General features: G+C 46.0%; 1 protein-coding gene across 3 annotated transcripts; it reads right to left on the reverse strand.

Moving 5' to 3' along the window:
- Positions 1–956: 956 nt before the first annotated feature.
- Positions 957–24,941, reverse strand: CDC42EP3 (CDC42 effector protein 3). 3 transcript variants are annotated; one of them, XM_068564288.1, is made up of 2 exons: positions 24,416–24,941; positions 957–2,958 (listed from the first exon to the last, which is right to left on the reverse strand). In XM_068564288.1, exon 2 carries the CDS (start codon positions 2,719–2,721, stop codon positions 1,957–1,959), a length of 765 nt encoding a protein of 254 aa, XP_068420389.1. In that variant the 5' UTR covers positions 2,722–2,958; positions 24,416–24,941; the 3' UTR covers positions 957–1,956. The 3 variants fall into 3 exon arrangements, with proteins under 3 accessions (XP_068420389.1, XP_068420388.1, XP_068420387.1); XM_068564287.1 differs by lacking the exon at positions 24,416–24,941 and adding an exon at positions 23,740–24,037; XM_068564286.1 differs by lacking the exon at positions 24,416–24,941 and adding an exon at positions 23,700–24,037.

Below are 24,941 nucleotides of genomic sequence, written 5' to 3' on the forward strand. Positions count from 1 at the left end.
GCAGCTCCAGACGTGGTGAGAATATCATTGAAACGTTTGGAGGAGGCAGTCATTTCAGGGATATTCTTTTTTTTAATGTAAATTAATACATTTATTTTTGGCTGCGTTGGGTCTTTGCCGTGCACGGGCTTTCTCTAGTTGCGGCGAGTGGGGGCTACTCTTCGTTGTGGTGCATGGGCTTCTCATTGCGGTGGCTTCTCTTGTTGCGGAGCACGGGCTCTAGGCACATGGGCTTCAGTAGTCGTGGCTCACGGGCTCTAGAGCGCAGGCTGAGTAGTTGTGGCGCACGGGCTTCGTTGCTCCACAGCATGTGGGATGTTCCTGGACCAGGACTCGAACCTGTGTCCCCTGCATTGGCAGGTGGATTCTTAACCACTGCGCCACCAGGGAAGTCCCAGGGATATATTTCAAGGAGAAATGAAAGTTTTTGCGTGCAAGTGTTTGTCTTTGAGGGGGAAGGGGTGTTGACAACAGGACAGGAATCGGTGTGTACATTTCCTGTTCCCGTTTCCTTAACCAACATCCTCAAGGCATCTCTGTCTTCTTGGGGGCAAGGTGCTCTGCTGCCCTCTTTTTTGGCCTCCTTAATCTTGTCTATATGGCACCTGCCACATGGAAGCATCTGTCCTGTAGGGACGGGGCTGGGGTTGCATGAGTCTGCCGTGTTAAAGTAAGGGAGGAGATTCACAGAAATGAGTTTTTGAGAAGTTGGCATCAGTGCTGACGTTAAAAAAAAAATCTCATCTCCCATGTTCATTTTTCCTAAAATTGAGGGGCCTTATTTTTAGAATCTCAAACCTTTGGGCAATAATCAAAATTACTGAGTGGGTGGAAGTCACCTCTTACCTTATTTTAAAGGCTCATGTACACTTTACAGAAGCAATTTTTCTAGCCCTGGACTTAAAGAAAATATAATTACTGTCTTATGTTTTTGTTTATTACTATAACCAAGCAAGTTGATTTTAACATTTACTCTTTATTGTGTTGTATGAAGTACCTATGTAATGCAAGTATGTACTGTACTAAAATACCCATATTTCCAAATAACATTATGTGGTGTAGCCCACAGTCTCTGCAGAAGCATTGTGAGTAACCTGTGCCTTTACACTTTACAATCCATTGTTGGCTGCTGTGAAAAGTATGATAACAGATGAAGAAAAAGAAAGTAAAGCTAAGTATGAATACATTTTTCCAAACATAGACATACACAGCTTAGAATGGAATCCCAATGGAAAGTCAAATGACCATATTTGATGTAGTACCTATAAAATGTAGACTCTGCAATAAAGAGCCAAAGGCACATAAAAATATATTTTAACTTTAAAAATAACTTAGTTACAGTAATACTTTGCTTGTGTCTTACCAACATGTAGCTGACAGTCAAAATTTCGCAATATAGATATAATATATAGGGATATATAAGAGCTACAAGCAAATCCCCGAAACCCATAAAGTTGTTCAAATGTGAAAACAGAGAAAAGTTTTAACACTGAAGAATTTGCTATGGTGAGCCCAAACGATATAATATAGAAAAGAGTCTAGAAAAAAGGTGTGGGTGTTAAATAAATTTTGACTTCCTCTTGCTCAGAAAATGCCAGAGTACTGTAAAGGTCCTTAATGTGACTGGCACAGCCCTTCATAAGTAGTGCCAGTCCTGGCCAAGCCAGATTTCTTATGTGTCTGAAAACAAAAAATGTGAGCTGTACATCAGCAATGCCCGCCGAAAATGGGTTCTGACTCACTTCCTCTCTTTGCCAGGATAGGTTTTTTTGTTTTTCACTGTTTTTGCAAACAGGGCATACCAGGTAAAAAAATATTTTGTAGGAAAGTTATTTTAGGAAACCCATCACATGACAGCAAGTATAGCCAGCGAAGCTCTTCTCTTTGTGGTTAGTTTTGTTTTGTTCTGTTTTTTGATACCTTTTACCCCAAAGGAAAAGAGCCGGCGGTGTCCTGTTACTTATTTTTATCCATGACATTCAGCACCTCATCCAGAAATGAGGGCCCAAGATCGAGCTGCAGGGAGAGGAGGGAACCCGTGAGATCAGAGAGGGACTCCTCTGATTTAGTCTTTTCCTTGACGAGCTCGCACGGGGCGGAATGGTCAAACATGTCCTCGGCCGCCCAGTCGGGATACTGTTCGGAGAGGCTGGAGGAGTGGCTGCCCCTGCCCTGGCTGGACTGGGATGCGGACCCGCTGGACCCCCACGAGACGTCCCCCTGGTGGACCGTCCCGTTCTCCAACAGGCCGCTTTCCTCCGGAGCCTTCTCCTCCATGACCGGCTCACAGCTAAGCCGGGGCAGCTTTCCCGGCCCTAAGGACTCCTGTTTGGAACTGAATGTCACCGGTGACAACAAGGGCAACATGAGTGCTTGGGACCCTCCGATGGTTGGGAGGGAGATGGCGTTTTTGAGCACCGGGGAGGGCGTTTCTGTGAACATGGAGTCGGAGGTACTGTTGGCCCGGAAGAACTCGTTATGCCCAGGGAACTGGCCCATGCGTGCTTTCTCCTGGTTTCCAGGTAGAAGCTCATAGTTGCCTTGAAGAAAGGAAATGTCTCCAAAGACGTCGTGCTGGCCCTCTTTGCCGATGTGAATGGTGTGGCGGAAGTCTCCAAGGGGAGGGCTGATCATATCCGGAGACAAGATGTCCCTCAGTTTAAATTTCTTTCCTTTCTTGTTATTGGCAGCTTTCAGGTAAATTGGGGTCTTGGCTGGCATTTTGGAGTTTGAGGATGTCGATTTTGCAAAAGGGAAAAAGGGCGACTTTCTTCACAGATGTTATAGGTTTCCCAGTATCCTTTTTGGTAGGAACTGTCACATCATTTTTCTCAAGTAGCTTCACAAGTGGCTCTGAAACGAGATGGAGGTCTAAGAGGCCTTCCTGGACTTACAGCCAAGCAGGGCTTTCTGGAGAGCCGGTTACATCCGCCAGTCCCTTCCACAGCATGGAGAAACCTGGAAGAGAAACCAAAGCAGGTTATAATTAGCTGACCCTTCAGGGATCACTTGGGCCTGACTTTTACACTTTCTCACTTTTTCAAGAGCCTGTAAATAATGGCAGGACCAGTTCCCATCTGAAGCCAAACTTTGTTTTGTTTCTCTCCATTAAGCAGGATAAAAACTTTGATCTTAACAAGGGTCCACTAATCTTACTTCAGGGGAAAAAAGAAAAAAGGGAGAGAAAGAGAGATTAAAAAACCCAAATGTATGACATCAGCACTTTTTAAACATGGTCATGGACACAATTTTCTGGATACGTCTGAGATTTTAGTCCTTTTCCTCTGTTATAAGAACTGCTCTCAGCACATGAGCAGAGTGATTTCAGCTCCTTAGACACAACTGAATTTGTTTTAAAATATATTTTCTCTCTTGCTTTGGCGTTCACACTAGCAAGACGAAGAAGATTTTGTTGTTGATTGACTTCTTTATATAAATAAAATTAATGCAAAACAATGAAGTCCTATACGGAAAGGAGCTGGAAATATCATTTACTAAGTGACAGTGAAGCTAGTGTCCAACAAAATCTCAGTGAAAATGCGTTCTTACAGTGAGAAAACTGAGATTCGGAAGTCAAAAAAAAGGAACACCCTTTCTCAGGAACATAAAGCCATTATGGAAGTTGGAGCTGGAATCAAGCTGTGGCAGAGAGAATGGGGCTGTCAAAAATTTCAGGATTTTAACCTAAATGGGAAAAGAATTTGAAAAAGAATAGATACATATATATGTATAACTGAATCACTTTGCTGTACACCTGAACCTAACACAACACTGTTAATCAATTATACTCCAATAAAAAAAAAAAAAAAAAAAAGATTGTGAAAAGCAAAAAAAAAAAATTCAGGATTTGGCAACATTCTGAAATGGAAGGAAAAGAACAAAACTGCTTCTTTTTCCAAGAAAAAAGTGTGATCATACATAATAGGTTGGGTCTTCACTTGAGAATACTTTTGAAACATTTGCTGATAAGCTTGTATCCTTTCCCTGTGGTAGGCAGGGTTCTGAGTAAGTGGCCGCCTGGTGTTAATGCCTTTGTGGGCGGAAACTGCGAGTTGCTTCTAAGCAAGGTGATGGGATGTCACAGCCCTGATTAGGTTACATTATAAAAGATTCCGTCTTAGCAGACTGGAGGGAGGCTCCCTTTACTGGTTTTGAAAAAGTAAGCCACTGAGAGAGGGCATATGGAAATGAATTCTGCCAGCAACCTGGGGGAACCTGGAAGTGGATCTTTTCCCAGTTGAGCCTCCGATGAGACCATAACTCTGACCCCTGGTTTACAGCCTGATGCGACTATGCATCTAAGCCCTGCCTGGACCTCTGACCTGCAGACACTGTGAGACAGAACACAGGTAGGGCTGTAAGCCACTACGTTTGTAATTTGTTACTCGCGTAGAAAGCTAACACACTCTCCCTGCACATGCTATAGGACACAATTAGAAGTGATGGGCTACAAGAAGGTTTGGGGCTCTCATCTTACAGATGAGAACCTCTTCATCTCTTGAAAATAATCCTCCAACTCTTCAGTCACATCAGCTGACGTGGAGAAGCTAAAACCTTCGCCACTGTGGGAATTCCTAAAATGGCTCTGCTGTGACCTCTCCCATTTTGGGCTCTCCTCCCCCTGGCCTCAGAGCAAATAAATAAGTAAATATTCCGAGGGCTGGGTTAGATGGTGGCTTGAGAGCCACGTTTGCTTTGTAGCAGCTGGAGGCCGTCTACATCTGCCCCATATTTCTTTCCTTTCAGCAAGAGTTTTAAATTCATTTGCCTGTGGCAGATGGCGAGGACTGTGCTCCAGCCGGGTAACAAGTGGCTCTGCTTGGGAAGTGTGCGGGCGCCCAGGCCTGAGAAGGCAGAGAAGGATGAGCTGGAGAGACCACCCTACCCTGGCTCTGGGAGTGGGGAGGAGGCCGAGGTGGCCTCAGGGTTTGCACCCAGAGCAGGCTACCCTGGAAGCTGCCAGATAAGACCACACACTCCCCGAAGGTGCCCGGTGGGTCGGCCTCCCCATTTCAGATTAGGAAGGCACAGAGATACCATGTTACTAAAAGAGACGCTTGATACCAAGTGAGTAGATGGGGAACCCTAGCCTGGGAAGACATGCTTATGAGTCTGACATTCTCATCGTTTTAACTCTAATTTGGGTCTTGTAATAGTAACAGAAGTGGAAGCCCTGGGTCTTCCTGCTGAAACATCAATGTCCTTCCCCTCTAAGTGCACAACAGCCCAGGGCCCCTGCCACCCAGGGTGCCTTGTGTCGCCTCCCTGCCCCTCTAGGCACAGTATGATGACCGCCTGCAGAAGCAGCTAGGGCGCTGGGCCTGCAGAAGGTGGGGGGCAGCCCCGAAGAACAGCTGCCCACTGGAGCCGTGTCCTCAGCACACAAGGCCAGGAGGGCAGCTGCCATGGAAAGATACAGTGTGTCCACTGCAACTCCAAGGCATGCGAGGGCTGCATGTGGTCAGCTGGTGGAGCCAGGGTTATGCAAGGCCAGAACCAAGGCATGGCATTCATTTCAGATTCTTTAGAAAAACAAAAATAGCACGAAGATGCAGCCAGAGTGCTTCTCTGCTCCTCTGACTGGGTCACTCACATTCACCCTTTACCTGTACAGCGACTGGGGATATTGGGGAGCAAAAGTGAGGAGAAAAGGTAGAGGGTATGCCTGCTTCACTTGGAAGGCCCAGTCCTCAGTCCCCGCCTGGCCACAGCCATGGCCACGGGCCCTGCAGGCCCCTCGGCAGAGGCTTGCTCGACCTGGTAGAAGCTGGGTTTTATGTCAGTGGAGTGGGTGCAAAGGTGGGAGACAAGCAACAAAAAAACAAAGAAAAAAGTAAGAAAAGGGTTGGTGAGCAGAGGCTAGATAAGCTGTAGGCAGTAGATTCTCAAGAGTGGGAAAAGAAGGGAGATACCTTAAAAGGCATTTTTCTTTCTTTCTACAAATATTTACATAGTATTTACTGCATGACAGGGATGGAGGCTTCTAGGACTTTGGAAACAGTAATTTGTATTGAATTTCTATTGTGTGCCAGGGCTAAGAGCCCTCCAATTCATTGGAAGTTTAAGGAAAAAAACCCACAAAACAGGAATTTGGTGCAAAAATGTCAGTTTTACAACTTTAGACAAGTTGATGTTTGTGACATGGTGCTGGTGAAATATCTGAGAGCTCTGACCCATCCATCTATCTTATCTGTTATCCTTCCTCCTCCAGCTCAGGGGCAACCATGCTTGATCCTGGGAGAGACAATCCAATACCCTGACTTTACCCTGACTGCTTCCTCCCTTCCTTTCTGCTTTCTGAATGTTCTGGGCTCCTTGGCTTATCAGTCAGTGGACAGCCATGCCCCAGGCTGACTGCTCAACAACTTTTCTGCTGTTGCTAAAGCAGGAAACTGCAGGGCGGTTTCTTCACTGGGAACAAAGTGCCTGGTCCTGGAGAGGGTATGTGTGCATCTCCTGGGAACCACCAACACGTCATATGACAAGAAATGTTTATTGAGAACGTCTCTATGTGCTAGGCACTGTTCCAGCCTTCGGTGTGTTCTAGCTCACTCACAAGAACCCACGTTAACACCCCCATTTTACTGACGAAGCATCGAGGCACAGGCTTTGCCAAGGCCGCACGGCTACTAGGCACGAAGCCAAGTGGCTGGGCGTGGGCTTCAGACATTGGGGTCTTGCCATTTAAGGAGCACACTCCTTGGGAAGTCAGTCAGTTCCCAAATGATGAAGGGGGTTCCTTCCAAAGCCTCTTTAAGATACAAATATGTGACAACACGATGGGCTGATAAGGGTGGGGAAGCATGCACAGGTCCAACCTCCATGGAAGGCAGTATCTATGAAAACTACAAATCACATCCCTTAGGCCCCGGAATTCCACTTAACAGAGATTTATCCAATTTACGTATACGGGAAATAAGGAAATAATACATATACAGTGTTGTCAGTCCAGCATAGTTTATAACAGCCAAGAGTTGGAAACAACTGAGAATTCCCTGGTGGTCCAGTGGTTAGGACATGGAGCTTTCACTGCTGGGGGCCTGGGTTCAATCCCTGGTCGGGGAACTAAGATTCCACAAGCTACGCGGTACGGCCAAAAAAAAAAAATTTGGAAACAACCTAACTGTCCACCTTTAGAGGACTGGTTATACAAATTAAGGTGCATCTGTACAAATGAATATTACACAGGCCTAGAAAAGGATGAAGCAGCTCTTTATATGCTGATATAGAAAGAGCTTCAAAGACGTATATCTTCAAAGGAAAAAAAAGAGAGGTGCAAAAGTGTGTAGATAACATCTGTACTGGCTTGTATGTAGATTAGCTTTCTCTGGAAGCATACACAGGAAATAATGGTGAGGTGCCCACGGGGAGAGGAAGTAGATGGAAGGGGATAAGGGTGGAAGAGAAACTTTTCACTGTACATCCTTTCATGATTTTGGATTTCTGAACCACATGAATGAATTAGCTATTTTAAAAAAATAAGTACGAGGGTTGTTTCGGGCTCAGATTGCACTTTCCTGCGGAGACAATTTTATACGTAGGTCCTAAAAAGTATACCAAACCCATGAGTCACTGATCATAATGCAAACATTACGACGGGAAAGTGGGTTCAAAAGCCAAAATCTAAGGTGGAAGGCCTCACGAGAGGGCTGAGCCTCATCTCACCTGAGCTTGTCAAAGGGACAGATCGTTCCTTTCTGTGGTGATCAGGCCTTCACCGAAGAGGCTCCACCAGTCTGTATTTGTAGGATGGAAAAGGTCTCAGAAGAGAAGGTTTTTCGTCAGAAGGAAATGAGAAGAGGGAAGAGACCCAGGATGCTGGGGAAAGTGTGGGTGGCAGGGTACCCATGTGGAGGGAAGCACAGGCAGGTGGAGGTGCTGGGGCTCAGGGGTATAGCTCCTTCTCTGAGAGGTGGTGGTGACGCAGATGAGCATTTTATGGTGGAATGGTCCTAAAGGCCACAACACGAAATCCCGTTCCTCCTCACCATTTTCTGAAAAGGAGACTTGGGCTCCTGGAGGCTGCTGGTGGCTGACCCACGTGGTAGCAGACAGAGCAAGGGATGAATCAGAGGGAGAGCCTGAGTCAGGTGGACACCCAGGAGGAGGAAGCGGGAGAAGAAGACAGGAAGAGCTAAACCAGAAGGGCTTACAGGCCTGACTAGAACTGGAGAGCCAGCCCTCCTGGGTGTCCCATGATCCAAATGCAGAGCATTTCCAGCCTTTGCGTATCGGTCAGGACTCTACCACCAATCAATAACTCTCCACACTTGGGACTCTCCTGCTCTCCAGCTTTCCTACATTGCCATCATTCCTCCACTCCCACCGTCTTTGAAAGAGAGGAAGGAAGAAAGGGAGGAAGGGATGAAGGACTGGAGGGAGAAAGGAAGGAAAGAAAGAAAGAGAGAAAAAGAAACCATCCTATGTGTAGACCTTTCTCAAAACCCTGCCCTTGACCCTGAAATCTGAACTCTCCAAGATTGCTAATCCCTTTCTCCGGAAGTTCTTAGATCACTGTTTGCTCCTCTTCCCCCACTTAGATGACATTTGAGGTAATATTCATCTTGGAAATTATAGATTCCTCTGAAAACAAAGGTTCCAGCTCCTGGGCACCAGAGAGGAGAGATTGGTCAACAGAAGGGTTCAACTCCCCAGTAAGTCGCCTGTCACCGTCTATCAAGGTTAGAGAGGATGTCCGGCAGATGTGTGGGCGAGAAGTCCAGCTGCAAAGGCACAGACCCCCACTCACAGGAACTTGTGAGAAGCTCAAGGGTTCCAAGACACAAAAGGACTCAGGAGGAAGTTGAAGGCATGGTTTTGATAAGAAAGGCAGCGTCAGGTGGTCATTCCTGTACCAGGCTGGACAATTCCAGTTTCTTACATGTGACTGATTTAAGCATACGTGACAGTGTTAACAAGAGAAATCAACACAGCAATAATAATTCAATGAAGAAAAAAACTGAAGTGGCCACCCTTCCCTTCATTTCCTTATCATCCTTTTGGTAAAGAGAATGATGCTGAAAAGACCAAAACAGGGCAGCAGCCAGGAGGTGGGGGAGAAAAGCAAAGGGTTATGAAAAAGTCACACACTGAAAAATCAGTCCCTGGATGACCAGAGTTGACAGTACTGGCAACTCACAGGGCTCTGAAAAGAACAAAGGGGTTGAGATTTTTTAAAATTCCATTTATTTTAAGAAAGGAATGTTTGGTTTGTCTACTAATTGTTTTTAGATTAATTCTTAGGGGACAGAGAGGATAAAAAATTTCTTGCATCCTGCACAATAGGTTGCAATGTTAATCTAAAACACGCATGCATAAAAACAGGGCAGGTGGGGGGAGGCATGTGTGCGTGTGGCTGTCCTGGGGGACCTGTGGGCCTTTTCCTTTCTTCAACTTGCAGGAAGTGAGTCTGCACTGGACTTCCCCTTTCTTGCTTAGTTGTCACATCCTTCCAAGACCCCCTAACTTCCGATCACTTTTCGCTTTGTCTCAGTGTTGAATCAGCATGCCCTTCTTCCTAGCACCCAGATGCAGCACCGCTGCACCATCTGGGCCCCAAGCAAAAATACTTGGTTATTCCTCCTGTGTGCCTGAGGCAACAGTCCCAGGGAAGGACGGTAGCGTGGCCAAGAACCCGCCACCCCTTACACCCACAACCATCTTTGGGGTATTGCTCTCCGTTGCCAGCATAGGGGAGACAATTCCACCGCGATGAGCCCTGGAAAAGTGTATTTCACCCTGGGCTTCACACTTTAAAGGGATAAAGGTGACCTGGAACATGTTCCTACAGGTTCCCAGGAGTCCAACAGGGAGACGAAGGGACTCCGTCAGGACATGTGAGAAGGTGAGGTGGAGCAGCTTAAAGAAAACTCAAATACTGAGGGAAAATGAATCTTTAGGGATCCGAAGGATTCACTGAACTGCGATGGAAAAGGGATTAACTCGTTCAGTACGAGAGGCCCTAGGGCTACAAAAGCAGAAGCTACAGGGAAACAGCTTTTGGATCCTCTAAGGGAGAACCCAGGGTTCTGGCAAGATGGAATGGGTTGCTGTGGGAAGGGGGCAGTGTACCGGGCATGCACGGAGGATGTCACCGGGCAGCGGCCTTGCCTCTGAGCGTCTGAGATGTGCACAGTGGGTGGGGTCTCGTCCCTATTCATTTTGAGTCTCCCACAGGGGAAAACTATCACTGCTCATTTCCTTATGGCTCCACATCACACTCACCCATAAAAAACACTCACAGACTTTTCCTAGCAGACTTTCCATTTGAAGACAGCAGTTATTACTAATATAGGGATGACCAGACAACCTTCTGTATCAGAAATACTAAAATATTATGACGATGAGGGCACTCATGCCAATCCTTTTGCAAACCTCTGTAGGAGTGCGTCTCTGGATCAAAGAATTTTAAAATTCAAGGAGAAAAAAAAAATCATACTACTAGAGATTCAACATTGAACTTACATGAAAATCTAAGACAGAAATAAATGTAACCAGAGAATACCATGGTAAACGGCATCCTGAAGGGATGCTTTTCATATTTTTAGTCTGTTTTACTCCACCCACGAGAAGATAAAAAGATGCCTTTTCTATTTTTAGATTCTTATCCTCTCACCATATTATCTGAACTGAGGACATAGCTATATGCTGCAAGGCTATAAAACGCCATTAGTTTAGTTCCCAGCCGCCTGGCTGTCATTGCAAATGAACTTATAGCCAGACTGAGCAGACTATTTTATAGACCCACTCAGAAAGTCTATGCTACATCTCAACCCTCAATTATTTATAAATGGACTTCTCGTTTATGATTCAGCTACAGCTTGTATTTATTTTTCTTTTACAACCCTGATTATATAGAGACCCACAAATGCCATATGGGAGACTCACTGCTAATGTGCATACACTCCTCACATTTATAGGATCTAATTGTACTGTTTGAAAGGGTTTTTAGAAGCAAAATTGGAAGACAGAACATCCACCTCAAAGTACCAACCGTGCACTTTTGAAGAGAGGCCATTTCGACCTTTCTCCCTATTAAAATGAGTTATTGAGGAGGACTCCAGACGGATGTGGAGCCCTGGCAGTTATAACGAGGCAGGAGAAGGGCCTGGCTCATTTACCATGACAAGTTTTACAAGGGACTCAGCCTCAGGGCTGGGCAGAAGGACCAAGGCAGATGCTCTAGCTGGTGGATATGAATCAAATAAGACCATTCCTGTGAACTGCTCCCATGCTTCTAGAACTAATGGATCTGACTTGGTTTGTGAAGCTGCAAGGACAATATCAATACAGGATGAGAATCTCACCCTGAAGCTGTCAGCAACATTCAGCCGGGAATTGGCTCAAATCTGAAAACTCAGCTCAAATCAAATAACTTGTAAAGTTGCTTAGTTGCTCACCAAAAAAATAAAAAGAAAAAAACCCCTAATATTTAAGTCAGTAACTATTCTATGAAAACTCCAACTATGGCAATAGGAATATCAAGTGATCCAAACAGGTTTGACAGGTGTCCAGAAATTCAGACTATGGTCACTTGACTCATACTACATATGGTATGGTGTTCTTCATCCTTTGTCTTCAGAGCACATCTAATTTAGGTCTCTTGACTACTCTTACTTCCCTAACAGGATGAAGGGACAGATAGGGATTTCCATGCCATCCTCCCATCCTGCTAGGGCCCTTGACAATCATCCACACTCGTTGCATGGGCTGAAACTTGGCTCCTCTGCATCACACCAACACTGGGTATGTTTGGAACCTGGCAGTGGCCAGTGCATTCTCTACCTACTTCCACGGCAAACCCCCCTGTGTTATTTGTACATAAATATCTGTACACAAATATTTGTTGAATGCATGAATGAATATCCCTTCTGACTAGGCTGAGAGCTTTTCTGTGAGTATGAGCTGGGTCTTATTTATCTTTTTTGTCAACCACAACACGTGGCACACAGTGAACAAATTAAGAAGTGTTATTTAAATCCCTAACCCCTGCTAGACCTTCCATCATGAGAGAGGAGTTGCTTTGCTCTCAGCAACCATCCCCCAGTCCAAGTCTACAAGGGATGCCTCTAGAAAGTAGCAAATTTGAAATGCCGAGTTCTCTAAAGAATTTACATATGTGAATAGCGGTGGCTAGAGTGCATGCTGTGGGCCAGACAGGTGAGTATTAGAACACACCTCTTGGGAACGAGTCTTAGATTAAGCCCATGTCTTAGACCCATCAGCCAAAACATGGAGGAGCCAGGATTTCAGCTATGGCTGGACTCCAGAGTCTGTGCTTTTAACCACTGATTTGATAACTAACGTGACGACTGCCGTGGAAGTGGGTTGAGAATGGGAATGTCTATTCCAGGCTATCTGTCCTGAAATCTGACAGCACCAAGAGGAAATGATACACTATGTTCTCAACATCAATGAGAGGCAGAGATGATAACTTGACCTTGTCATTAACTAAGAATGAATAAAATGGTCCCAGATACCAGCCTCTCCAACTCACTAGGAATTTTCAGTATTTTTGCCCTTGTCAAAGAATCTCAAAAGGGATTTGACTTCATGTGAAATAAAAGCTAAGAGATTAAAAATTTGAGGAAATAAAAGCCCCTGAGTCTCAAGGAGAAAAAAAAAAAAATCCTGTTCTTAGAAAAAAGCGTTAAGTGCTGTTAATTATTTTCCCAGAGGAAACACATGCATCGTGGCCATGCATCGGGGCGCCTTGTACACCCACAAGGCTTTCGCTGGGACAATGGCTCCCTTCCCTTGCTATTGACATGTGACTTCCCTCCTGACTTTCTGAAACTAAGAAACCTGTGTTCCTTACGTGAATTGTCCTCCCACCTCTTTACCATCAACCACTATTCATAACATCCTCCAAGACCTGCTTCAGTCACTTCCTTCCTGGAGAAATTCTCAAACTCACCTCACGCAATCCAGGCTCATTACTGCCTTGCTTGGAGGTTTTCTTAGGGCTCCTAAAGAGCTTATATTTGTTTTCTTTCCTGTTCTCTGATTTTGTGATTTTGTGTCTGATATCTTCTGGTAGGTAATAAGCTCAGTAAGAATAAGGTAGGCAAAGTTGCTATAAAAAAGGAGCCGCTGTTGTTAACAGTCTCTTCTTGACGCTGGATCACTTACAGAGCCTCCTCTTGGGCTGCAAACACAAGAGGCCCTTAAATTTTATTGAATAAGCCCTTTTAGTTTTCCCTATGCCCTATCCCTTAGATCAAGGGTCTGCAAATTATGGTAGGTGGGTCAAATCCAATCCCGTGTCTGTTTTTGTAAATAAAGTTTTATTGGAACACACCAGTGCTCATTTTTTTATGTACTACCTTCAGCTCAGTAGTTCTCAACTGAGGGTGATTCTGTCCCATTCCCCCCCCCCCAACCCCCGCCGGTGACATTTGGCAATGTCTAGACATAATTTTGATTCTCATGACTGGGGGTGGTGGCATCTACTGGCATCTAGTAGACAGAGGTCAGAGGCACGGCTAAATGAACATTCTACGACGCACAGGACACTGCCCCCACAGCAAAGAATTTTCCGGCCCCCGTTCCCTGTAGTGCTGAGGACTGGAAACCCTGGTAGAGCTGCTTTCAAATGACAAGGTCAGAGTTGAGTCGCTGTGACAGGCTGTATGTGGCCATCGAAACCTAAAACACTAAACTGATGCTTTACGGGAAAAGTTTGAACCCCTGCCTTAGACATTGGCATTTTCACGGGGGGTTGGATGGTGGTTGTCCATGGCCCAGCCCTCAACAATCTCCCAGCAATCACACCCCTGTCCTTGGCCTCAACTACCTCTAATGCTAACTTCCAAATCCGTGTCTTCAGCCCGTATATACCTTAGTCTAGACCAGTGCTGCTCAAAGTGGATCTGTGGACTAGGCCAGTCCATGATGAGATAAGGAAAGAAATTGAAAGTAAGCTTCTAGAAACTTTATGACATAACCAAGCATGCGGATCTGTGGATTTTTCTCATTGGTCAGACTCTTGGCAAGTTTGGGAGCTGTGTATGTTCAGGTCTGCATGGAAACTGGGTGTGGTCCAAGCAGCTACTCATTGTGCCAGGTATCCTATACAATCCATTGGAAATTGAAACAAAGAAACAAAACACTAAAAAACACTGGTCCTTCACAGAAAGAAGCGCTGGACTTTTCTTCCCTAGTCTTTCAGACCTTTCTTTCTCTGTTGCTTCCTTCAGGTACTTCCCATTCAACTTATCCCTGATGGAATCTGCCATCTTTCCTCCTCTTGCCAGCTCCTCAGCATAGGCCTCCTGTACTTTTCCCTCTCGGTAAATGGCAGGAAGTCACCCAAATCCAAAACCCAGTTGTCGCCCCCGACTCCTCGCCCTGCCTCATTCTCCACATCAAGTCCTGTTATTTGTCTCCTCTTGTCCATCCTACTGCCTCATGCCCCAGCCTCACTTGTAGCTTTCACGATCCCTTGCACAAGGGCATTTGCCTTCCCACCTGTCTCCTTGCCTTCAGCCTCATCTCCTTCCACTTTATGTTCCAATCTCTATCAGAATGCACCATCTAGAATGCTCCCTTAACCCTGAGTGGCAGGCCCACCCTTACAGCCTGGAGATATGATAGCCTGTGAGGCCCACTTTAGCGATCAGGGTCTCGCCCAACCCTGCAGCTACACGTCTAGCCGGTCCTCAAGGCCTGTACTACCGTTTTATACCTCAAACCCACCAGCTCTCACACAATACTGCAATTACTAATGTCTCCTCCACTAGGCTGCCTTCTCTTGGGGACAGACTATATTTAATTCACGGCTGGTACTGAACAAACGTTTGTTAAATGAACAAATGAGAAAGTTTGAGATTGCCTTGCCATCTTTCCTCTTCAACCCTGCCCGCCCTGCTGAAAATGCAATCTGAGTCTTTCTGTGACTCCTACAGGAAAATAAAATAAATCTAAAAAAATCATGTAGCAAGGAGCTGTCATCTATTTTCTTGTGGCAAAGGGTTTCTTTCTTTTCCTTTCTCTATCCGTGCAGGGTAAGAATTTAACAGCTTATCAATGTGAGCCACAGTAATTCTACAGGCTCATACAGATTGTTGAGATTAAGGCAAAAAATATTTGTTGACATGCTATTTCAAAGGGAAAAGACTTCCATCCATGACTGCCATGTGCAAATAGAGTCTTAGAGAGACAGGCAAGACTCTAGAAAGATCTGACAATACACTTCCCGGAATGCAGACTTACTAGTTACATTTAAGCCAATCTTAAAGAATGAGGCCCAGGAGAAACAATGAGCTTGCTCGCCTGACCTCTCCTTTCAAAAGGAAATGGATTAAGGGGAAACTTGGATTATTTAGCCCAAGATATACAAGGGAACTTGCAAGAAACTGTATAATGGACATTCTACAGAAAAAGATTGTTTTAATATCAGTGTATAACTAGCACAGATCAAGTACTTAAAAAAAAAAAAAAACACCTATTAAATGAATGAACCCATGGGCAAGCAAAACAGTAGATAGAGCTCTCACTGCTATTCTAGGCCTTAGGGGAGGAAAGAACTGGGTGAAACTTTGAGCCAGCCCTATAGGATTCTTTTACAACTCCACACCATATGGGGGCCAGTTACCTCCTGTGTAAATGGGATAATCACCCCAAACCCGTCTATCTCTCAGGTGATTACAAGAGCTGAGTGTGAAAATCTTCATAGAGTGCTATGCAAGCACAAAGCATCTTTATCCCAAATGAAAAAGCAGAACATCTACTGAAATACAGTGCTAAGGAGGGGAACCATTCTAATTGCCAAAATAACCATATCCATTTTCTTCTTAAAATGTCTCTGGCAGTCACCAATATATGATTGCAGATGGGGCTAAAATGGTTTGTGTCTGCCCTGTGAACAACTGGGATTCTTACCTCCAGCTTAATTAGAGAATAATTCTGTCAACAGGACATGGAGCTAACTTCTTTACATGTACATGTATCCTTTATCTCCAAGGGCAATTCCTCCAGCCTTGAGAACTCCTTTGAGTTAGGAAAATTACAGCCAATGATTGGGCAGATGAAGAAAAATTTAAGGGCATACAGTTATTTTCTTTAAATATTTGGTGAGCTGTCAGGTGAGAGGGAATCAGTACCATCCCAAGAAAAGAATTAGGTGTGTGATTAAGGTTCAAGGAGAGGCCAGGTGGGGCTGGACGGGAAGAAGTCTGACCAACTTGAGTTAATCAGCTTAAAGAATGGGAAAGGCCCATCAAAGGAAGTTTTCCAGCTGAGCCTGAGACTGTAATAGGAATTCCAGAGGGGAGGGAGAGCATTCCTGCACTGGGAGAGGAGTTTGGGGAGATACCCGCTAGTCTGTGTTCCTCATTTCAAGTATGCAGCCCCCAGTATGTGCATGTAAGCTTCATGTACACACAGACAGGTAACAGAATCATAGATTTGTGTTTGAGATTTATTTATACTTAATAAAGAAAACGGATGTTAGGGTTCTAGCTTCTAGGGAATTTTAAGAAAAAAACATAATGCTTTGTAATGAAGTTAAGACTATCCTTAGAATCCAAATACTTTTTACTAGCTTATAAAATTTTCATTATCTTTTCTCGTCTTTCCTGATATTAAATTAAGGGTACAAAGCAATGCCAATGACTTTCTCTGCAAGCCTCAGCTTGCTCATCTGTAGAGTGGAGATAGTAACGGTGTCTTCTTAGCAGGAGACAACACATACAAAGTAGAAATAGTTGCTAGTGTACAGCAAATTCAGGTTTGCTTTTGGAACTTTTATTTCCCCCCAATGTTTCTGATCCGCTGTTGGCTGAGTCTGCAGATGCAGAACCCACGGATACAGACAGCCAACTGTATAATTCCTCATTCTGCGAAAAAACTGGAATTGGGAAGAAGTCACTGTTTTACTCCCCATGCTGCCCCTGAGATATGTCGGCAGTGGCACTACCTGCCCTGTCAGGTGAGCCCACAGCTTAAGGACTTAAGAGGAATACAGAACAAAATCCACCCACGAGCATAAACTTCTAAAACTTATGTGAGGCCAAAAATCAACATTAGTTTGGAAAACATTTCACTCTGAAGTCATCTGAGAGCAGGAAAAGAGTTTCCAGTTTGGTGCTATGCCGTGCACAGTGGGACATGTGGCTTGAGCTGATTCAGTCAGCGAGCAGCAGGCTTTGGAGAGAGCCTTCCATGTGACTTCATCCAGTCCCTGGCTAGTCATTCACCTTCCACAATGTCCATTCAACAACAAACATCTAATAAGGACCTACTGAGTGCCAGGCACTATTCTGGGAACCGAGGCTACAGCAATGATGTGCTCACAGAACCTACGTCCCAGCATAGAGACAAATGATCAGTAAGCACACCAATGATGAATGGCTCATGCAGGCGTGGCTGAGAGGTCTAGGTGAGCATTAGGAAACAACAACCCTCATCCTTCCAGCACCGGGACTGCCCAGTCTGTGCTGTAAGTGGACACATGGTACCGAGCCACCACAGTCACACCTGGGCAGGAGAAAGCCTCAGTGGAGGTTGCAACAGCCCGGCCGAGAAGACTTTGAGGAAGTTCTGGTGGTGGCCTGATTTTCAGAGTACCTTGGATGATCATTATCACCAAAACCAAAGGACTGGAGGTACCTCCTTTTGAATTTGAACATTTGGTAGCCTGGGAAGGAATAATTTTACTATGGTCAGACTTAAGCTTGGGTAACTGAAAAGGATTTCTGGCTTAGCAATGCTAAGAGAAGATAACACAGGTAGGACTAGATTGCCCATTTTTTCATTAAGTCCTATTGTAAAAAAGATGAATGCCAAGCTAACCTAGGTTCAGTCCCTACTCTCAAAAGAGCCAGTAGTCTAGGCAGCCACAAGGGTCAACAAATGATCATTTAAACACAATCAGTGTTAAAATAGGAGAAGGTACAAGACACTATGGAAAATGCCTCAGATGCAAGAAAAAAACAAACACAGAAAAACAGAATCACAGCTGTTTAGAGCCAGGAGAGAGCTTGGAGAACTTCCACCGGCTTCCTCTGCACCCCCATCCTTCCCCATCGACATCTTCACAGACAGAACCTACCCAGAGATGGGCAAGGATTCGCCTTGTGACATAGCTGGCCAGTCAAGGGCTTAGAACCCTATCTCCTGCTGTGTTAAAAATCAATGTTACGTGTCTGAACTGCTCCTTGGCCAAAAAAAAAAAAAAAGTTTAAAAAATAAAAGGGAAAGAATTCACATATATTCTGAAATGGCAAAGCCACATTTCACCTAAAAATGCCTTTGCTTGTTTAAAAAGTTGTGTGTAGCCTAAATGATTATAATGGATTTGAACAGAACGGGTCTTTTTCAACTAAACACACAGTCATCTATCATTGGCATGATGCGTCTACAAATATGAACTTCAAGTTGTCACCAGAACATGACGGATTCCCAAATGTGTAAGCTGTCTAAATAGAGGCCTGACTTTGAAGTTCTCTGCCCTCCACGCTGGCTTGGGCTGCCCTGCCCGGATTTGCACTAGGTCTGTTTTTCAGCACAGGGTTTTTTTACATATTAGTATAGTAGTAAGACTGCTGTGCTAATAGGTGTCACTGATCCTGGCTCACTGGATTCTAGAGCTAGAGATGATCTGAAATCATCTAGAACCAAAAGCCTCATCTTAGAGATGAGAATAAGACCCCGAGAGGTCACAGTTCCACAACCTGGGTCAGAGCTAAGACCAGAACCTATGTTTTCTGATCTCCAATCCCTCTGTGATTGTCTCCACTTAATTCTGCATGAGTTTTATCAAATAGTAGAATGGCGGGGTGTTTGCTAGCATCTTCTAGTGTGTTCCTGTGTCTCTGGCCCTGTACACCCTGTGGTTCTCTGAAAGGTTCTTGAGTTCCTTCAGCTCTGTAGGGCAGGCTACAGCGGGTGGTGTCTGCCTCTGGCTCGATGGTTCCCAAAGTGTTTCTTGCTAGACTAGTCCTGGCAGCTGCTCTGTGGGCAAAGTGATTTGATAGACACTATCTCCGTGTGGAGATTCACTGTACCAGTGACATTCAATGCTCTGAAAAGTCCTGCAGGGAGGGACCTTCATCAGACTGGTTTCCCAAAGAATCCTCTTCTGATGCTATTCCTGTCTCAGAGTTCACATGAGGTGGTGCTGTATTAGCTAACTGCAGGTGTGTGATCTCTGTAACACTCTTAACAAAGAATCAAAGGCTAGAAGGTTAATGGTGACTTTCTCAAATATGCAAATAAAACCCAAACCACTGAAAATCCAGGTTTTAAAAAATTTTAAATTTGAGGTTCAAGGATTCTACTATTAATTCATGACTTGATCAAGAAAATACTAATTTGAACCCATCAGCCCTTAAACTCATCAGTTTTCTTGGCTATTCAGAAATAGCAAACTTTCTAATATCAATATGATTTGTATTATAAAACTGTATGCTTTAATTTAAAAAAACTGCTCTTCCACCAGAGGTACTGTCGAACTCAGTCATCACTATGAGACTGGGTGAATCCGGGCACTCAAGAAGTACATTAAGGCCAAGGAAGGCATCTTTTTCTAAAGGAAAGAACATACCTGACTGTTGCTGTAGAACTATCTGGCTACTGATATTATTTATTCTGGTTTGTGGGATGCTGTTTTGGTTTGTAACCTTGAAAGGATGGGGGCAGGAAAAGGGGAGATTCCAAATAGAGGTGAACAGCCCTAACGCTATTGCCCTTGGTTTTGAGACAACTTGGGTTATTTCAAGCCAAGACATCCTTTCCAGAACCCCTACTTCAGTCTGAGCAGCCTCCCACAGCTCATCACAAAACCACAGTATCAAAGGCGTGGAGGCCAGGCAGGCCCCTTGGGTTATCCGGGGCACCCCTCTAGGTTTCAAAGGCCTCCTTGCTCTATCTTTCACACCAGAAGGTTATCTGGCAGGGTCTGGGGCATGTGCAGAACTTAGAACTGTAATGAGGCCCGACTTCTGCCAAGGACAGAACCTTCCAGCACGCCTTGCTCGTGGTTCCTGCATCTTGCTTTAGCTCCTCTTGGGGCAACATCACGAGTGCCAGGGACTGTAGGGCCAGGCACCATGGATGTGGTCACCAGTCTCAAGGAGGTGACCATCCAGATCGGTTACTGGACCCTGCAACACCCTGACCTCTAGAACTTCAAAGTAAGGATGTGTTCCACACGCTACACTCCACTTCATGTTTGGGTCCTGATATTCCTAGTAAATCTCTTTGTTTATGGTATAAATTCAACTGTTCAGGTTACCGCTAGCAGTTTGATGCTGGATCCACTGCAGATGACTACTGGCCATACTTGTGAGTTGAACTATCTTCAATAAATAAAATAATTCACATGGTATTCCCAAAGGCTGGCAATTACTGTCACCTTCCTTTGGGCAGTGGTACTGTGAGATACAGTGTACTGCGAAATGCGTTCTCTGTCAGAGGCCAAAAACCCTTAAAAGAGTCAGATTTAATAGCTTCCCTGGCCTTCCTCTCTGTTGGTGAGGGTGGGGTATTTATTTAGCATAAGGTCAAACAGACCTGAGTTCAAACCTGATTCTGCTACTTACTTAGCTGTGTGACCATGGCCAAGTTACTAAACCTTTCTGAGCCTGTGTTCTCATCTGGAAAATAAGAACAATACTATCGACCTCAAAGAGCAGTTGTGAATATTAAATGAGACAACTAGTATTAAGCACCTAGGGAAACAACAAAAGCAATAATGAAAGCATCAACTTTTTATTGGGTCTACTCTGGACCTGGCCTGTTCTGAGTGTGTTCTTTTTTAACTCATTTAATCCTCAGAGTAATATTATCCTCATTTTGTAACTGATAAACTGAGGTACACAGGCTACGTAATTTGCCCCAAGTCACACAAGTATTAAGTGCCAGGGCCAAGATATGAACCTAGACAGCCTGCCTCAGAGGCTCTTAACCTCAGGGTTTTTTCCCCATCTCCTTAAGCAGAAGATGCTGATCTTTGTGGAAAATTAGCCATTCATTCATGCACATACTGGGTTGCTAAATTGCATATGCATGTTTAGGTATGTTCCTTACTGTGTAATTTGGGACAAATTATGTAAGAGGTCTTTCCACACCTGTAAAATGGGGATATTAACAGTGCCTTCTTCATAGAGTGATTATTAGAAATAAATGAGTGACTCAAGGTAAAGGGCTAAGAACAGGGCTTGGCACTTAGGGCAGGCTCCATGTAGGAAGTACCTTTGACATACAAATTCACGGAACAGTGGGATATATTAGGAGAATTATTTGGCTTCGGTGCTTGGTAAAGATTTTGTGGCTGGCTTAATCTAGTAGTTTCAAATGACTATACTGTCCTTGCTCTCTAGCAAACATACTGCATTTAAAAAATAGATTTAAGTTTTTATTCCATCAGTGAATAAACAGGTACACAGGATTCTGGTTAGAAAGAAATTAGGCCCGGCCTAAATAAAATCAGACTGAAAGCAAGAATTTTCATAATTAAAAAAAAAAAAAAAATCAGAGCAGTCTTCCTAGAGGTTTTTCAGGTTATGAATTGGAAGCCTACTCTCTGGATAAATGTTATGGCTGCTGGGCAAAGAGCTTGTGAAAAATTTATGGCCTGGTAAAAGTCTTTCGGTGATGTAGGTTAAAACAACTTTATCCCCAATGCTGTTGAACACCACGAATTTTAGCAGGGAAAAAGGGCAGCTTTTGTGAACATGTTGGACATAAAACACCACTTTAAAGGAAAAGCTGGATAGCAGGTAGGACAAACCAGCTCATGTAAACAGTTCTGCAATGATTTTTATGGCATTGTATTTATTCATATTGCACCACGTTTAAATTTACAATAAAAAGCAAAAAAATGTGCAACACTCATTACTCTGGCTGTCTTTACATGTTCCATTGAGATACAAACCAATTTCACTGCTCAGATCTTAAGGGAAGGGGGAGCTCATCTTATTTCATGTCTGTAGCTGCTGCCACAGTCATAGCACCATGTTCCAATCATGGAATTCATAATGTAAATCTCTTGCAGATGATAACCAGTGGAAAACAGGAACTGCCATGGATCCAGAAAGGCTTCCAAATTTCTCCTCTAATGTTCTTATCTGTCAGCCCAGAGGCTGGTACTGAGTGTTTTATTCAATGAGTGATGCCTTTTGGGAAACCTACATTCTTTAGGAGACTTAATGAAGAACTCTCAACCATTCCTTGGTTCTTTGACTATTAGTCTTTATCATTAATTTCACGTGTGACAATGCCAAACATTTCACAACTGCCCTAACTTATCTCTGAGTGTTTCAATCTAATCTGAAAACATACCTGTGTAGCTCATTCTTAACTGTCACAGGAGCTCATAACAGATCTTAGCTGGTATCAAAGAGAGAATCTCTGGAACTGTCCAGAAAAGAAGCTGCATTTCCTGGTCGTTAGATGAAAGACCTTTTCGAAGTTACAAGGTTATAGGAGTCTTTTAAATTGCCTTAGGGATACCCCTGGGGCATCATCAGGGCTTCTAGGTGAGCCTTTTGTCTCCGCGTGCTTCCCTGGGAAGTCCCCAAGAAAGGCTTTCCTATTCAAATCTGCTGCTCTCCTGATTTGTGTTCTTTTTTAAAGGCAGCACCCCCAAGAAACTCCAGGATACTACTGTGAAGCCTAAGAGCTGGGGATGGGGAGGAAACCTTTGTCTCCCTAACACACTCATAAATTCCCTCCCCTTACCCAGCACCTCCCACCCCACCACCTAGCACGCATCAGCGGCGACTCCCCCAAATACACCAGGTCTGGAAAGATTCATGTTGCAATACCCTTCTGACATTCCTATTCCCGCCCTCATTTTAATTCACTCACTTCTTTTTTTTTTTAAACAAAATGTAATTACTTGACTGTCAGCTTGGGCTGCACTCTGGGGCTTTTACTCCTTTCAGCACAGCTGCGCTCCCGGCTTTGATGCTGCTGTCCACGCAGCTTGTCCCAGCCACAGCCTGGCTCTCGGTAATGTAACATTCAAGTGCATATTTATTTTTAAACTGACCTCTCAGACTGTACAGTATAAAGGAGGTCCTGCCAAAAAATATGCTACTTTCTATTTATAAGATGAAACACATGCCTCCCGAAGTCGAGAGGGGGATGGAGTATAATAATCCATAACGAAAAAATGGCCAGATCCATTCGTCCTCACATGTCCGATACTTGTCAAGACACTTAGTTTCAAGGAGAAAGGGGAAAAAAATATTGAAAACACTTCGGTTGTTCAGAAACCACCGTCCAAAAAAAAAAAAAAAAAAAATCGACTGCCAGATCTGCAGGTTGGAGCCCCAGGCACAATGCCCCTCGTCAAGTGTGGAGAGGGCACCCAGCGGGTATTGCCACCTCAGATCTGCACCGTGCACCCTGTGCAGCCCTGATGCCAATCCACGGAGGGAGGGGAGCGGTAGCCATGTGCGGCTTGTTCTCAGATGGAAAAACGCAGTACGCGCCCAGAATGGCTGTCAATAGCTCGGAGGGTGCAGTGTAGCCGCGCAGCCTCACCCTGAAAAGTGGTGGGCACAAGCGGTGGAGCTCTGCGATCTGGTCGTGCCGCTCGCACCCCTCCCAGTTTGCTTTGTGTCCCCTTTGGTCCGTTGGACACCAGCTGGAAGGGGATGCCCTAGGTATCCCCGCTCCCTGTGCATTTCCAAGCCTAGCCCCCCGCGCACGCCGGAAGCGGCCACGGCCGCCGGTTTGGACATACTCACACACGCGCAGAGAAGGAGCCGTGGGCAGGCAGCAACTCACCAGCGGCGCCAAGGATCCCAGCCGCTGACCCCGGGGCCGGGCGCCGCAGTTCCCGAAGGCGCACGCAGTCCCTGCTCGCCACGCGCAGATCCAGCCAGGTCGGCCGGCGCGGCGCCTGCTCACAGCATTATGCGCTCCGAGACGGCGTGAAGGCGCCCAAGGCCGGGGTCTCCGGACTCGCCCCCAGCTCGGGCCCCACCGCTGCGCTCCCCGCCCTCTCGGGCTGCAGCCGGGAGAGAAGGTGCAAGCTAGACTGAGCGCTCCGTAGCCGCCCTCCGGGACTGAACCTGCGAAGGGCGGGGCGGCGCGAGGCGGGGCGGCGCGGGGCGGGGCCGGCGGCGCGCGGGGCGGGTCAGGGCGGGGCGGAGGGCGGGGGCCGCAGGCAGACCCTTCTAGCCGCTGTACCTGAGCCCCGGCCCGGAGCGGGCGGACCGGGTTCACCCGCGGCTCGTCCTGCGGGCCCCCAAAGGACAATGGATTTTCATCGTTACCGCCCCAGCGCCACCCCCAGGGATGCGGCTTCCCTGCGAGAAGCTGCGTTCCGCTCCCTCGGCACAAAGAAAGGTCTCGGGACGCTCGGTTCGAAGAGGGAGCCGGGGTGCTAGCTCCAGGGTGCCCGAGGACAAAGGGACTCCGCCCGCACCCCGGACACCTGTACTAAACCTTGTGTGCCCACCTCTCCGTCCCAACGATCCGATCTAGCCCGCAAGGCTCCGGCGCGGCGGCCGGGGGGCCCTCGGGGAAGAGAAGCCACCTGACCGCGCCGCTCCGGCCCGGCCTCGGGCCCCCGGGCCACTCGAAGCCCTGGTTGGGAGGGGGGAGGGTCGTGTTCTGACAGTTTCCAGCCTGATCCCCTTGGAGCTGCCGCCAAAACCCGGAGAGTGGATTTCGCGCACCGGAGACGCTAGGGGCTGCTGGCTGAGCAGGGGCAAGCGAACAGCCGACGCCGCAGGTTTTTCCAGTCCAGGGGGGAGGCGTTTCCTCTCCCGCGGGGTCCCTAAAAGAGATCTGCCTAAAGCTGGGGCAAGCGGGTGGCGGCCGCCGCCGGACGAGCGACGGGGCGCAAGTGGCGCTGCGGCTGGCCCGGGAGCGTAAAATTCAGCCCTGGGCGGCACCTGCGCCCGCTGCGCGCCCAGCCCCTTCGCCCGGAGGCCGAACGTGGACCCGGTTAATTAATTTTCTTAATCCGTCTCCGTCTCTTC

Source organism: Eschrichtius robustus, chromosome 15 (genome assembly GCF_028021215.1).
Source record: "Eschrichtius robustus isolate mEscRob2 chromosome 15, mEscRob2.pri, whole genome shotgun sequence".
In the NCBI taxonomy this organism is placed as follows: domain Eukaryota; kingdom Metazoa; phylum Chordata; class Mammalia; order Artiodactyla; family Eschrichtiidae; genus Eschrichtius; species Eschrichtius robustus.

Coding starts and splice junctions, on each gene's coding strand:
- CDC42EP3 (XM_068564288.1), bottom strand. CDS start 2,721: ATGCCAGCCAAGACCCCAATTTACCTGAAAGCTGCCAATAACAAGAAA.